This window comes from Dendropsophus ebraccatus, chromosome 6 (assembly GCF_027789765.1).
Source record: "Dendropsophus ebraccatus isolate aDenEbr1 chromosome 6, aDenEbr1.pat, whole genome shotgun sequence".
NCBI classification, from domain to species: Eukaryota; Metazoa; Chordata; class Amphibia; order Anura; family Hylidae; genus Dendropsophus; species Dendropsophus ebraccatus.
Window position 1 is genome coordinate 11,906,102 of NC_091459.1, and position 12,879 is coordinate 11,918,980.

At 43.8% G+C, this 12,879-nt stretch overlaps 2 protein-coding genes across 3 annotated transcripts in view; both read left to right on the plus strand.

The window, feature by feature from the left end:
- The window catches only part of LOC138795441 (glutathione S-transferase alpha-4-like), a 45,871-nt gene extending 37,451 nt beyond the window's left edge, over positions 1-8,420 (plus strand). For both annotated transcript variants that reach the window (XM_069974512.1, XM_069974511.1), the window contains exons 2-7: positions 54-157; positions 668-719; positions 2,002-2,134; positions 4,177-4,318; positions 6,879-7,010; positions 8,146-8,420. In XM_069974512.1, coding sequence (XP_069830613.1) covers positions 71-157; positions 668-719; positions 2,002-2,134; positions 4,177-4,318; positions 6,879-7,010; positions 8,146-8,289 — 690 coding nt within the window. In that variant the 5' untranslated portion in view covers positions 54-70 and the 3' untranslated portion in view covers positions 8,290-8,420. The remainder of the gene's footprint in view (positions 1-53; positions 158-667; positions 720-2,001; positions 2,135-4,176; positions 4,319-6,878; positions 7,011-8,145) is intronic.
- The window catches only part of LOC138795446 (glutathione S-transferase 3-like), a 142,193-nt gene that overhangs the window by 59,553 nt on the left and 69,761 nt on the right, over positions 1-12,879 (plus strand). The gene's annotated exons all lie outside the window — the stretch shown is intronic.

The following is a 12,879-nucleotide window of genomic DNA, read 5'->3' on the forward strand; positions in this document are numbered from 1 at the left end:
GTTCTTTATTCTCCGCACTATCTGCAAGTAACTTTTTATCCTTAATTAAACAGCTAGGTCGAAAATAAAGATGTCGGGAAAACCCAAACTCTACTACTTCTATGGCCGGGGTAGAATGGAGTCCATACGCTGGCTGCTTGCAGCAGCTGGGGTTGAGGTTTGTATATTCTTTTTGTTTTGTAGTTTAAGGGGTGTTCCCATCTCCACTAGCACAGTGATATATGTAAGGCTCCTCAGGGTAAATATTTTGCAAAAACTGTATTATTTCATTAAGCAAACTTGCCGCCTTCTTATATGTTGCTCTTTCTCCCCTGGATGACAGCTGGACCACAACTCTGCACTACTCTGGCCTAGCTAGTGTACTAGTGTACAGGATATGTGGTGTGTGTATATATATATATATAATATATATATATATATATATTCATCTATCTATCTATCTATCTATCTATCTATCTATCTATCTATCTATCTATCTATCTATCCACCAGCCAGACCACTGCTTTTAGAGCAGAGTGGTGGTCTGTAATTTTATTATATAGAAGAAGCAATAAACATTTTACTTGATGAGCCCTACAGGTCTAACTATGCAAGCTGAGATGGGGATACCCCTTCAGAACCATAGCCACTAAAATTATTATTCTGACAATTATGTTTTCCTCTCCAGTTTGAAGAAGAGATTTTGGAAACAAGGAAACAATATGAAGCATTACTGCGAGGTATTCTCAGCTTTGTGTTTTAATAACTCTGCATCTGGTATATGATTCTAGCATGTGTGTTTTTTTTGGACTAGCTTTATGCATGACCCAGGGATATGAGAGTCTACTCTACAAATACTCCTGCTAATAAACCTTATAGTTAGCAACGTCTTGTACTGGGCACCAACCCCATCATGAAAAGATTTGAAGACTCAGTATATCTGGATCCACTGACATTCAGCTAAGGCCTCTATTACACGGGCGATTATCTGCTAAATTAGTCAGAATGGGGCAGATATCGCCCGGTGTAATAATAAAGACAGCGATTGAGCTGAGGAACCGATCATACAACCGATTGTTGTTTTTCAAAATGGCAAAAAGAAAACGACCGCCGACCATGCATCGCTCCGTGTGATAGGTGATGCACGGCCAATGGCTGATGGAAGGGTAAAGAAAATAATAAAGATGTAGTTATGCTCCCGTGGTGTCCTCCTGCCTGCCCCCTGCTGACCACAGTCACTGCTGACACTTAGGGCCCTATTCCACGGGACGATTATCGTTTGCATAATTGTTAACGATTAACGATCTCACACGACCGCTATTGCGAAAGACCTGAAAACGTTCACTCATTTCCATGGAACGATAATCGTTACTTATGATCGTAATTGCGATAGTTTTTTCTTCGCTATTAATTCGCTATTGCGTTCGTATCTATTGCGAACGACCGAACGATGTCTTATTCAATGCGAACATTTTGCGAACGAGCAGCGATAAAAATCTGGTCCTGGTCTTTTAAAGCGATCAACGATTTCTCGTTTGGTCGTTAATCGTTAACTGCATTTCCACAGAACGATTATCGTTTAGATTTGAACGATTTAACGATAATTTGAAAGATAATCGTCCGGTGGAATAGGGCCCTAATGAACCCATCTCTGCATTGACGAGCTGCTCAGCCAATCACTGGCCACGTAGCTGTCCTCTCTCAACCACTGATTGGCTGAGCGGCTTGTCAATGCAGAGACGGGTTCAGAAGGATCAGTGGGGAACAGAGAGAAAAGACAGGAGGACCCCAGGGGAGTGTGGAGAGGTAAGTATACAAAGCAAGGGCTGCACAGACATCATTAACAATGTCTGTGCAGCCCCGCACACACAATTAATGAGCTGTGTATAGGCCTGGTAAGAGAGCCCCGATCTAGGAGATCAGTGCTCGCTTACAGTACGGGTTGGACCATCTAATTCGGCCCTAAATATCTTCATGGCTTCTGTTCTTCCCCATTTTATAAACACTTTTTTTTATTTTCAGATGGAGCCTTGTTGTTTCAGCAAGTACCAATGGTGGAAATGGATGGAATGAAACTTGTCCAAACTAAAGCTATTCTCCAATACATTGCTGCAAAGTATAACCTGTATGGGAAGGACCTGAAGGAAAGAGCTCTGTACGAAATAATTATAGAAACTTTTCTTAGTTTTCATATTACAAGAACCAAAGTTCCGTCATGAAATATAAACTCTAATGTAGGTCATATGCATATGGCACAGAGGCTGTATGGTGGCATGGGGTTTCCCATATGGCAGGGGTTGTCCAGCGAAAATATTTTTCATCAAATCCACTGGTTTCAGAAAGTTATGTAGTTTGTAATTTACTTCTGTTTAAAAAATGTCAAGTCTTCTTATACTTATCAGCTGCTGTATGTCCTGCAGGAAGTGGTGTATTCTCTCCAGTCTGACACAGGGCTCTCTGCTGCCACATCTGTCCATGTCAGGAACTGTCCAGAGCAGCAGCAAATCCCCATAGAAAACTTCTACTGTTCTGGACAGTTCCTGACATGGACAGAGGTGGCAGCAGAGAGCATTGTGTTGACTGGAGAGAAAACACCACTTCCTGCAGGACATACAGCAGCTAATAAGGGCTGGAGATTTTAAAATAGAAGTAAATTACAAATGTATATAACTTTCTGAAACCAGTTGATTTGAAAGAAAAAGATTTTCTTCAGAGTACCCCATTAACCTCTTAAGGACCCGTACGGGTACGTCATGGAATCCTGTCACTTAAGGACCCATGGCATACCCGTACGTCATGGAGTCCGGTGGCGCTTTGAAGTGAGCTCATATGCAGCCAGGTCCTCGCTGTTAATGAAGGGCCACCACAATCGCACCGCGGCCCGCCACTAACCACTGCAGTGGCATTTACATCAGTGGCAGGAGCTTTGCTCCTGCCACTGACCGAGTGGGACCCCTACAGCGTGACTGCGGGGGTTCGGATCATTGTATCTGATTGGCGATCACTGTATAGCATAGCAATGATCAGTGTAAGAAATCCAATGTAAAAATGTCCAAGGGGACATAAAAAGTGTAAAAAAAAAAAAATAATTTAAAATGTTTTAAAAAACATGACATAGCCCCTCCCCCAATAAAAGTTTAAATCACCCCCCTTTCCCATTGTATAAATAAAACACATTAAAAAAAATGAACATATAATATACCGTAGCGTGCGTAAGCGTCCGATCTAATAAAATAAATAAATATTGTTCCTGCACGGTGAACGGAGTGAACAAAAAGCGGTAAAGAAACACCAGGATTGATTATTTTTATTACATTTTATTTAAAATAAAATGAATAAAAATTTATAATTTATGTCTCATCTACACAAATATGGTATTAATAAAAACTAGAGATCATGGCGCAAAAAATTACACCCCATACAGCCACGGAGGTGAAATAATAGAAACGCTATAAGGCCCCGTTCCCAATGAGCAAAACTAGCGGACAATTCCGCTGCAGAGTGCCGTTAGCCTCTTGCTCATAATGGGAGTCTATGGGAGGCGCGCGCTCATGCTCTATCCGCGCTGAAGAATGAACATGTTCATTCTTCAGCGCGGGGAGAGCAAGAGTGTTCTCCTCCCATAGACTCCCATTATGAGCAGGAGGCTAACGGCATTCTGCGGCGGAATTGTCCGCTAGTTTTGCTCAGTGGGAACGGGGCCTAAGAGTCAAAAAAAGGGCCATTGTAATCACTCCTATTTGCAAAAAATGTTTTTTTATTGTTAATAAAAATAGTAAAACTTTAGAAAAACTATGCAAAATGCATATCACTGTATTCAGACTGACCTAAAGAATACAGATAAAATGTCAGTTTTACTATAAAGTGCATTACATAAACAGGGAACCCCCCCCCCCCCACACACACACACAATTTGCAGAATTGTATTTTTCCCCCCAATTTCACCCCATAAATGATATTTTGGGGGTTCCGTCATACATAGTATGGTAGATCAAAAGGTGTAGATCAAAAGGAGGAAAAAACGAAAACGCTATATTGAAAATTGTCCCGGTCCTTAAGGCCATTTTGGGCTCTGTCCTTAAGGGGTTAAATACCTTGTCAATCTGGTATGTTTAGAATATTTTGCTACCTTGTATATTTTGAGACTGCAAATACAAGTACTTGGCATCTAAATATCTCTCATTTTCATGTACTTAGAATTGATATGTATGTTGGTGGTACCAGTGATCTAATGGAGATGATTATGTGGTACCCATTCATTGACCCAGAGCAAAAGGAGGGGCACCTCAATAAAGTTTTGGAAAAGGCGAAAAACAGATACTTTCCAGTTTATGAAAAGGTAAAGTATGTTTTGCTAATAGAACCTTGTGATTAGGGACCCCAGATTCCCATGAGAGTGGAGCGTCAGGACTCCTCATTTGTCAGGTGCAGGGGCCGGTGTGTGCGAGACCCCAAAGACCTGACAGAATCCACACCAAATCTGCTTCTAAAATCAATCAAGTTCAGAGAAATTCTGTATTCGATAGTCAGACATAAAAAACCTCAGTGGGTGGAAACAAATCAAACTTTTCCTGGGAATTATTGGTTAGTTCTCCAGCATGTTTTTGGCACATTGCACCAAAATTTGCTCCAAAAAATTATTAAAGGGCTTGGCCACTTTATAGTAAAATTGCTCAGTGTATAGTATTAGTAAGTGTACATACTGCAGCTCCCTGTGTTCGTCATAGAGCTAAAATCAGACTCCCCTCCTCCAGGCTGTCCTGCTCTGTGGTGAGTATGTCCATAAGATGGCTGACATAGAGGAGTATGTGACCATGCCCCGCCCCCCAGTGTCCACCACTGAGCCTGTATATGCCTGTGGAGGACTTTGGGGGGCGGGCATGGTCACATGCTCCTCCACATGGCCATCTTATGGACAGAATCACCACAGAGCAGGAGGGGAGTCTGATTTTAGCTCTATGAGGTACACAGACAGCTGCTGTCAGTATATACAGTGAGTACACTTACTAATAGTATACACGAAACTATTTTACTATAAAGTGGACAACCCCTTTAACCAAACGTTTCCCTGGAAAATCCGAAATACCCAATATAATGAATTACCTGTCAGTTTTTTGGCGCAAATGTAACACAAGGAAGCACCTTGAAAACTGCGGGAAACAGAGATATGGGGCAGGGAAAAGGTTTACAAGGCACTAGAGATGAGCGAATAGGGTTCGAGTCCATCCGAACCCGAGCAATCTGCATTTGATTAGTGGGGGCTGCTGAAGTTAGATAAAGCCCTAAGGCTATGTGGAAATCATGGATATAGTCATTGGCTGTATCCATGTTTTCCAGACAACCTTAGAGCTTTATCCAAGTTCAGCAGCCCCCGCTAATCAAATACCGAACAATCGGGTTCGGATCGACTCGAACCCCAACCCGGTTCGCTCATCTCTACAAGGCACCAAATAAAAGACAGCGTGCCCCACCTTCACAAACCAAGCTGCTGGGAACAGAAAAATACACAACCAGACTTTTCATTTATTCCCACCACTGTGTCCCATCACCATAGTATAAATTATACACACATATACAGTGATTTTTCCAACAATTAATTCACCATGTCTGCAATTCTGTGTTTTTTTGGTCACAGGGAGCTAGTTTAAGTCTCTGTTCCCACCAGGGGCGTAGCTAGGATTCATATATATATATATATATATATATATTTGTGTGTAGGGGAGGGGGCCCCATACAGTTTTTTGCTATGGGGCCCCCCTCCCCTACACACAAATATATATATACTCGGTGATGTGGCCCCCAAAAAAATTCTCTTGTGGCCAGAGGCAGAATCCTATGGTTATATACATAGGTGCAGGAGCAGACTACCTTTTGCTTAATACTGAAGATAATTAGCTCTCTCCTTCACTACTCCTGCACTGATAACCCCTGACCTCTGCAGGAGCTCAGAGGTTATCAGAGTAGTCAGCTAGAGAGCTAATTGTCTTCTGTATTAACCCTTTTTTTGTTTTGCAGCATGTAAGAGAACACTGGGTCACTTACACACTGCAGTACATAAGGGGTTAAGCAAAGGGACACAGGAGGCTCTTATCTTCCCTGGGCCCCCTCCCTCCACGGGCCCCATAGCAACCACCTTCCCTGCCTCTATGGTAGCTACGCCACTGGTTCCCACACAGTATTTGTGCTCAGTATTTTTTTAACCAAAACCAGGAGTGGATTGAAATTTAATGGATGGCAACCATTGACATGCCAAATAATGTCCGTTGTTTTAAAATAATGGCAATTATTTGCCATTAAATGCCAGCCATGCACTACATTTCAACAGTGTGTGAACAGAGCCTTTCTGTGTTTTCAGTCCACTGAAAAATACTGAGCAAAAATGCTGTTTGGGGACATAGCCCATAGTTGTTTTCTAGGCAAAATATACTGAGGAGCTTTCCGCGGGGTCAGTCACTATTCACACCGCACTACATTGTGAACGAGACCAGAAACAGTTGTCTCCCTTTCCTGTGTAGTGGCCAGTACTGGTTACTGCAGCTGGAATGGGAGCTGAGCTGCAGTTACAGGTCACTACCACTACACAGTGAATGGAGACAAACTGCTGCCAACTCGGTTCACTGTGTAGTGCGAGCTCTGAATAGTATGATACAGAGAACACTGTCCTCCTCACTTGTCAGGTCCTGGGGCTGGTGTGTGAGGCCCTAAAGACCTGACAGGGTTGTCTTTAAAGGGGTTATCCAACGCTACAAAAACATGGCCACTTTTCCCCCTACTGTTGTCTCCAGTTCAGGTGCGTTTTGCAATTAAGCTCCATTTACTTCTGGAGACAACAGTAGGGGGAAAGTGGCCATGTTTTTGTAGCACTGGATAACCCCTTTAAATCAGTCCTTACATTGCAGATCCTCAGAGATCATGGTGAGAAGTACCTGGTTGGAAATCTCTTTAGCTGGGCTGATGTGCACCTGCTGGAGGCTATTCTAATGGTGGAAGAAAAGTCTGCTGATATACTGACTACTTTTCCTCTTCTTAAGGTAAGATTATCTGAGTTATAGACGAACTGTAATGTATTCGCTTATGATCAATCAGCAGATTATAGTGTATACAGAAGTGTACAGTATTTTCACACAAGGTGGGGGATTTATCAAACATGGTGTAAAGTGAAACTGGCTCAGTTGCCCCTAGCAACCAATCAGATCCCACCTTTAATTTTCCAAAGAGTCTGTGAGGAATGAAAGGTGGAATCTGATTGGTTGCTAGGGGCAACTGAGCCAGATTCACTTTACACCATGTTTGATAAATCTCCCCCTATAAGTTTATAACTATATAAGACTAGACAAGCATCATTTATTTGCATTTGAAATTTACCATGGTGCAAGATCTATAACAGAACGGACATCAATGTCTCCTAACAGACCCCACTGACTATACTGGGATCTATTAGGTTTCATCATAGTATCTGTCATTTTGATGCACCCCTGTCGACGAACTGATTTTTTTGGCCAACAACAAATGTCATTTCTAGTCTCTTTTGGCCTCCTTTGGGCCAAGTTTACGGCATATGATGCGGGCCCTGTGGTTGACATATTCCACTGTAGGCATTATGCGTTTTCACAAGGGTGAACTGTAAAGCTGGGTTCGCACTACGGTTTTGCAATACGTTTTTGCAAAAAACGTATGGAAAAAGGGATGCATTCTCGGAGATCCGTTTTTCTAATGACTTCCATTATAAAAAACAGAACGGATCAAAACGCATCTGTTTTTAAAAAAAAAAAAAAAAAACGTTCACAAAAGTAAGGTCAGCTATGTTTTTGTGTATGTTAACAAAACTGAATAAGTTTTGATGCTTTTTTTTTATATATAATGTAAGTCAATGGAAAAACGGATCAAAACAGATGCTCACACATGCATCAGTTACTTCAGGTTTTTTTATCCGTTTTTTCACAAAAAAAACCCAACAAAAAACTGATTACAAAAATGTAGTGTAAACCCAGCCTAATGTATGTTAGTGATGAACATCAGGAACGTTTCTTGGCATACACAGTAAATGTATATCTGAACACCCCCGTATAGAGAAGGAAAGTCATTTGGGGAAGAAAAGTTTATTTTCTTCAGTTGATGGTTATTTATGAAATATTGTATTTATGCCGATACTATTTAATTCCTTAGGCCTTTAAAACAAGAATAAGTGAGATTCCTACAATCAAAGCTTTCCTACAGCCCGGGAGTCAGCGGAAACCAGCGCCGGATGAGAAGTATGTGCAGACAGTGAGGACGGTTCTGCAGACGTACCACAAAGTGCCAAGTGCTTAACGTGGGCCGAGTACCGGAATGTTCTAATCCTTACGGATTCATGTTTTCTTACTTTACCAGCTTACTCTTGCAATAACCACATTGTATGCTATCAGCAATGAATAGAGGTATAAAGTGATAACATGAAACTATTTGTTATTGTAATAATTTCCCATCCTGATCTAAGGCCCTATTTACCATGTCTGCAATTGTGGATCCGCAATTACGGACAGAAAATAGGGTCAATGTATTTCAATGGCCCCATTCACACATCCGTAGTTGTGTACAGGACCGAGTTCCTAGTGTGGACTGAAATTCCATCACCGACACATCAATAGATCTCGGATGCAATCCTCAAAAAATACGGATCTGTAATACAGATGGAATATTGCGGATTGGGGATGAAAAATTGCGGACTTAAATTTGCGGAGTGAAAAATATACTGACTTGCAAATAGACCCTAACTCTTTTTACAGGCAGTGACCATGTTACAAAAACACAAAAAAGCATAAACCCAATACAGATATGCAAATCATTAAAACAGCCCCTCCCAACTGCTAAAAAAATCTCAATAAAAATAATGAGGCTCTTAATTACCATTTGCAAATAGTGTAAACCATCCCGCAACAATAAGGTGGCCTCATGCCCGGGATGGACCATACACTTACTATGGCCTCTCCTTAGCATATAATAAGCCTATACTCTGGGCATACAAGATCCAACTAATACTGGCAAAAATAACCCGCAGGGTGGGATGGGTGGAGTGTATGACCAAGTAGAGGCAGCCACTCCGCCTATCTGGAACACAGCCAAAAAAACAAAGTCAGCTCTCCTACAACACCATGAGGTGGCATGAGGCCGCCTTACCGTGGTGGGATGGTGCACTATTTATAGCGCTTGAAAATCCCTATATTGTAATCAGTATTCTTCTTCTTCTTCTTCCGTTTCTTCTTCTTCTTCCATTTCTTCCAGCCATTTTTCTGCGCGTAATACAGCCCAAACCGCTTTGCGCACAGACTCTGTTCAAACTGTGTTTCGAACCCCTCGGCTGTGTGTGGTGTGCTTTGTCGTGGTGTGCTTTGTCGATTTGTCGTTTTTAAGAAATTTACGTTTAAAGACCCCTAATTTCCCATAGAAAATAATGGCCCATTGGAAATAATGGCCACACTCTAACCGCTAACAGCCAATCACAGCACATATGCAAATAGCTGAAATATAGCAGCCAATAGGAACTCTAAGGTCTTGTCAGGCAATGTCTCACAACATCCACAGTCACATGTCCATATGTCTATATGTAATATATGGAAGGTCCTTAACGATTTTGTCTCACTGACATGAGTAAGATTGTCTTGGTAACCGAGCAATGATCTTTACCATTATAAGTAGCAGAGCTCAGTCAGTAAAATAGCAGAGCTGAGGCAGCCATGTAGCAGGGATGGTACCCAAGCCACTCTTAAAGGGACGTACCCAAGCCGCTCTTAAAGGGACGGTACCCAAGCCGCTCTTAAAGGGACGGTACCCAAGCCGCTCTTAAAGGGGCGGTACCCAAGGCGCCCTTAAAGGGGCGGTACCCAAGCCGATCTTAAAGGGGCGGTACCCAAGCCGCTCGCAAAGGGGCGGTACCCAAGCCGCTCTTAAAGAGACGGGTCGCAATTTCAGCTAACAACGTGCCCTTGCCTAGTGTGAGTGGAACATTTTAAAAGACACAACCAGGAAGGACTTACTCTTATCAAATGGATGGTATCAGTGATTTGGGGAGGTGGGTTGGTGGATACGGTAACACTTTAGGGTCAAAATTGTCTCGGTCCCGAAGGGGTTAATTTGACCCAGGAGAAATGTGTTGTCACCTATGGCAGCCGCCTACGTCCCTGGCACCAACATCAAGGAAAAGAGCAATCTATGTTTAAAGTTCTGTCAAAAGTAGTTGGCCGTCCTCAGTAAGTAAAAAATACTGATCAGCTTTCTGGTTGAACTGGTTTCATTCTGACCTTTTATTGCACTTTTGATTACAAATAAATCCTGATTGATATAAATTTTGAAGTAAAATGTACCAGTCTCAGTCTGTGTTCTCAATGTCATTGATGTACTTTTTCCATCTCAGAAATACTAGCAAAGGCTATGTTTCCACACACACAGTATTTTTGGTCAGTCTTTTGCAACTAAAACCAGGAGTGGATTGAAAACACAGAAAGGCTATCTTCACACACTGTTGAAATTGAGTGGATGGACATCATTTAACAGCAATTTTTTATCATTAAATATGGCAGCCATCGACTAAATTTCAACAGTGAGTGAACATAGCCCTTCTGTGTTTTCAATCCACTCCTGGTTTTGGTTGCAAAATACTGAGCAACAATACTGTGTGTGAACATAACCTAAATGAAGAAATTCAAAGCCAGCTAATCTAGCTAGGCATACATATTAGCTATGTGTTGGCTGAAGTCACAATTTTTTGCCAAGTTTGGCTGACCATCTAATGTGTATGGGAGCCTCACAATATTTTTAGCCCATATCCCTGTTCAGAACAAGTAAATGCTCAGCTGAGTGTTGTGTATAGGTCTATGGCTGGATATGACACGCTGTGTCAGTACAGTAGCGCCAAGCTTTAGGGAGCGTTCACACGTACAGGATCTGCAGCAGGTTTGATGGCGCTTATTTATAGTTGCAGATTCAAAGCAAAACAAATCTGGGCCATCAAATTTGTTGCAGATTCAAATCTCCGCCATCAAATCTGCTGCAGATCCTGTACGTGTGAACGCACCCTTAAACAGTTTCGGGGCTCTGGGCATCATGATGAATGATGAAGCTGTGAACTCTGAAGTCCGTTCTGTTTCATGTTGTCTGTAATTATGAACCGTGTATGCCTCCACCGTGTGAATGCCCCCTAACCTAAAGAGGCAATGTCACTCCTAGAGACAGGTCAAGGTCTGGATCTTCCTGGTCAGGGTCTGGATGTTCAGACCCCCCACTAATAGCTAGAGTGGAAGAAGTGCACCACCAATGGCTTCATTGCTGGTTCTCTGTGAGTCTTGTGCAGGGAGCAAGAAAATGAACCGCAAAGCTCAACTCTTCTCCTGGCTTGTTCTAACAATTGGTGTGGGACTACCTGGAAGCCACTCAATCAAATCTTTTGGCTTGTCTATGGGACATGTCAAAGGGTATTTTTTTTTTTTGTAATGTCAAAGGTTATAGTTTACAGAACATTCCAGACAAAACGGTAAACAAAACATTGCAGAGCACCGGGGGCGTAACTAGGATTGGCTGGGTCCCATAGCAAACTTTTCATTGAGGTCCCTGACTGACCACTAAGTTGTCAAGTGAAGTCATAACTGCAGAACTGCAAGCGCTGGTCAGGAGTGCTTGCAGTTATAGGGATATTTGCAGAACCCAGGGGGCCTGTATGGCCAACCTGTGCTGCAAATGACAACAGCTCAGGGCATACTGTGTATAGCAGGGGCCCCCTGATGCGGCAGGCCCTGTAGCAGCCGTTTTTTTTCATCTGTTTTTGCAAAAAAAAAAAAAAACACCAAAAAAAGGGATTGCAAAAATGTAGTATGAGTAATGATGGGGCCCAGCAATCACACATCACACATGTATCAGGTATTGGCAGGCAAACTTGTCTTATATTTTGTACTATAGCTCTCAGCTCTCTTTCTTATGCTGGGTTTACACGGGACGATAATTGGCTCGATCGCACGATTAACGATGTTGGAGTAACGATTTGTTTTTAATAACGATCAGCGTTTAGACAGTACGATATATCGGACGGAAAAATCGTTTTCTGATTGTGCGCCCGCAGACCGCCCCCCCCCCCGCTCGCAGCCCGGCCCCCCGCTCGCAGCCCGGCCCCCCGCTCGCAGCCCGGCCCCCCGCTCATCCGCAGCCCGGCCCTACGGTCAACCGCAGGCCCCTGCGCCGCCCCGATCACCACCCCCGCCGCCGCTCCAATCGGCGCCGCCGCTCCGATCGACCCCCCGACGGCCCGATCGCCACCCCCGCCGCTCCGATCGACCCCCCCGCCCCGGCCCAAACATACGTTAACTGCTCCGCATCGCAGGTCTTCGAAATCCCCGGCTCCCCTCTTTAGTGCATTGATTGGCTGAAGAGGGGAGCCGGGAAATTCAAACGGCTCCTCTTCAGCCAATCAGTGCTGAAGAGGAGCACTGATTGGTTGAAGAGGAGCCATTTGAAATTCCCAGCTTACCTCTTCAGCCAATCAATGCACTGAAGAGCGGAGCCGGGGATTTCGAAGACCTGCGAAGCGGAGCAGGTAACGTATGTTCGTGGCCGGGGGGGGGGGTTCGATCGGAGCGGCGGTGGCGGGGGGTGCCGATCGGAGCGGTGGCAGGGGGGGTGGCGATCGGAGCGGCGGCGGGGGTGGCGATCGGGGCGGCGGGGGTGGCGATCAAGCTGGCGCAGGGGGCTGCGGATTAGCGGGGGGCCGGGCTGCGAGCGCGGGGCCAGACTTTGGGCGGCCGGACTTTCGCGCAACGGCTTTTTACACGGAACGATCGGCAAAGTTTTTGCGAACAACGAACGACGATTTAAGAACATGTTAAAAGATCAAAATGAACGATTTCTTGCTCGTCGTTCGATCGTTCGCCGCGTTTA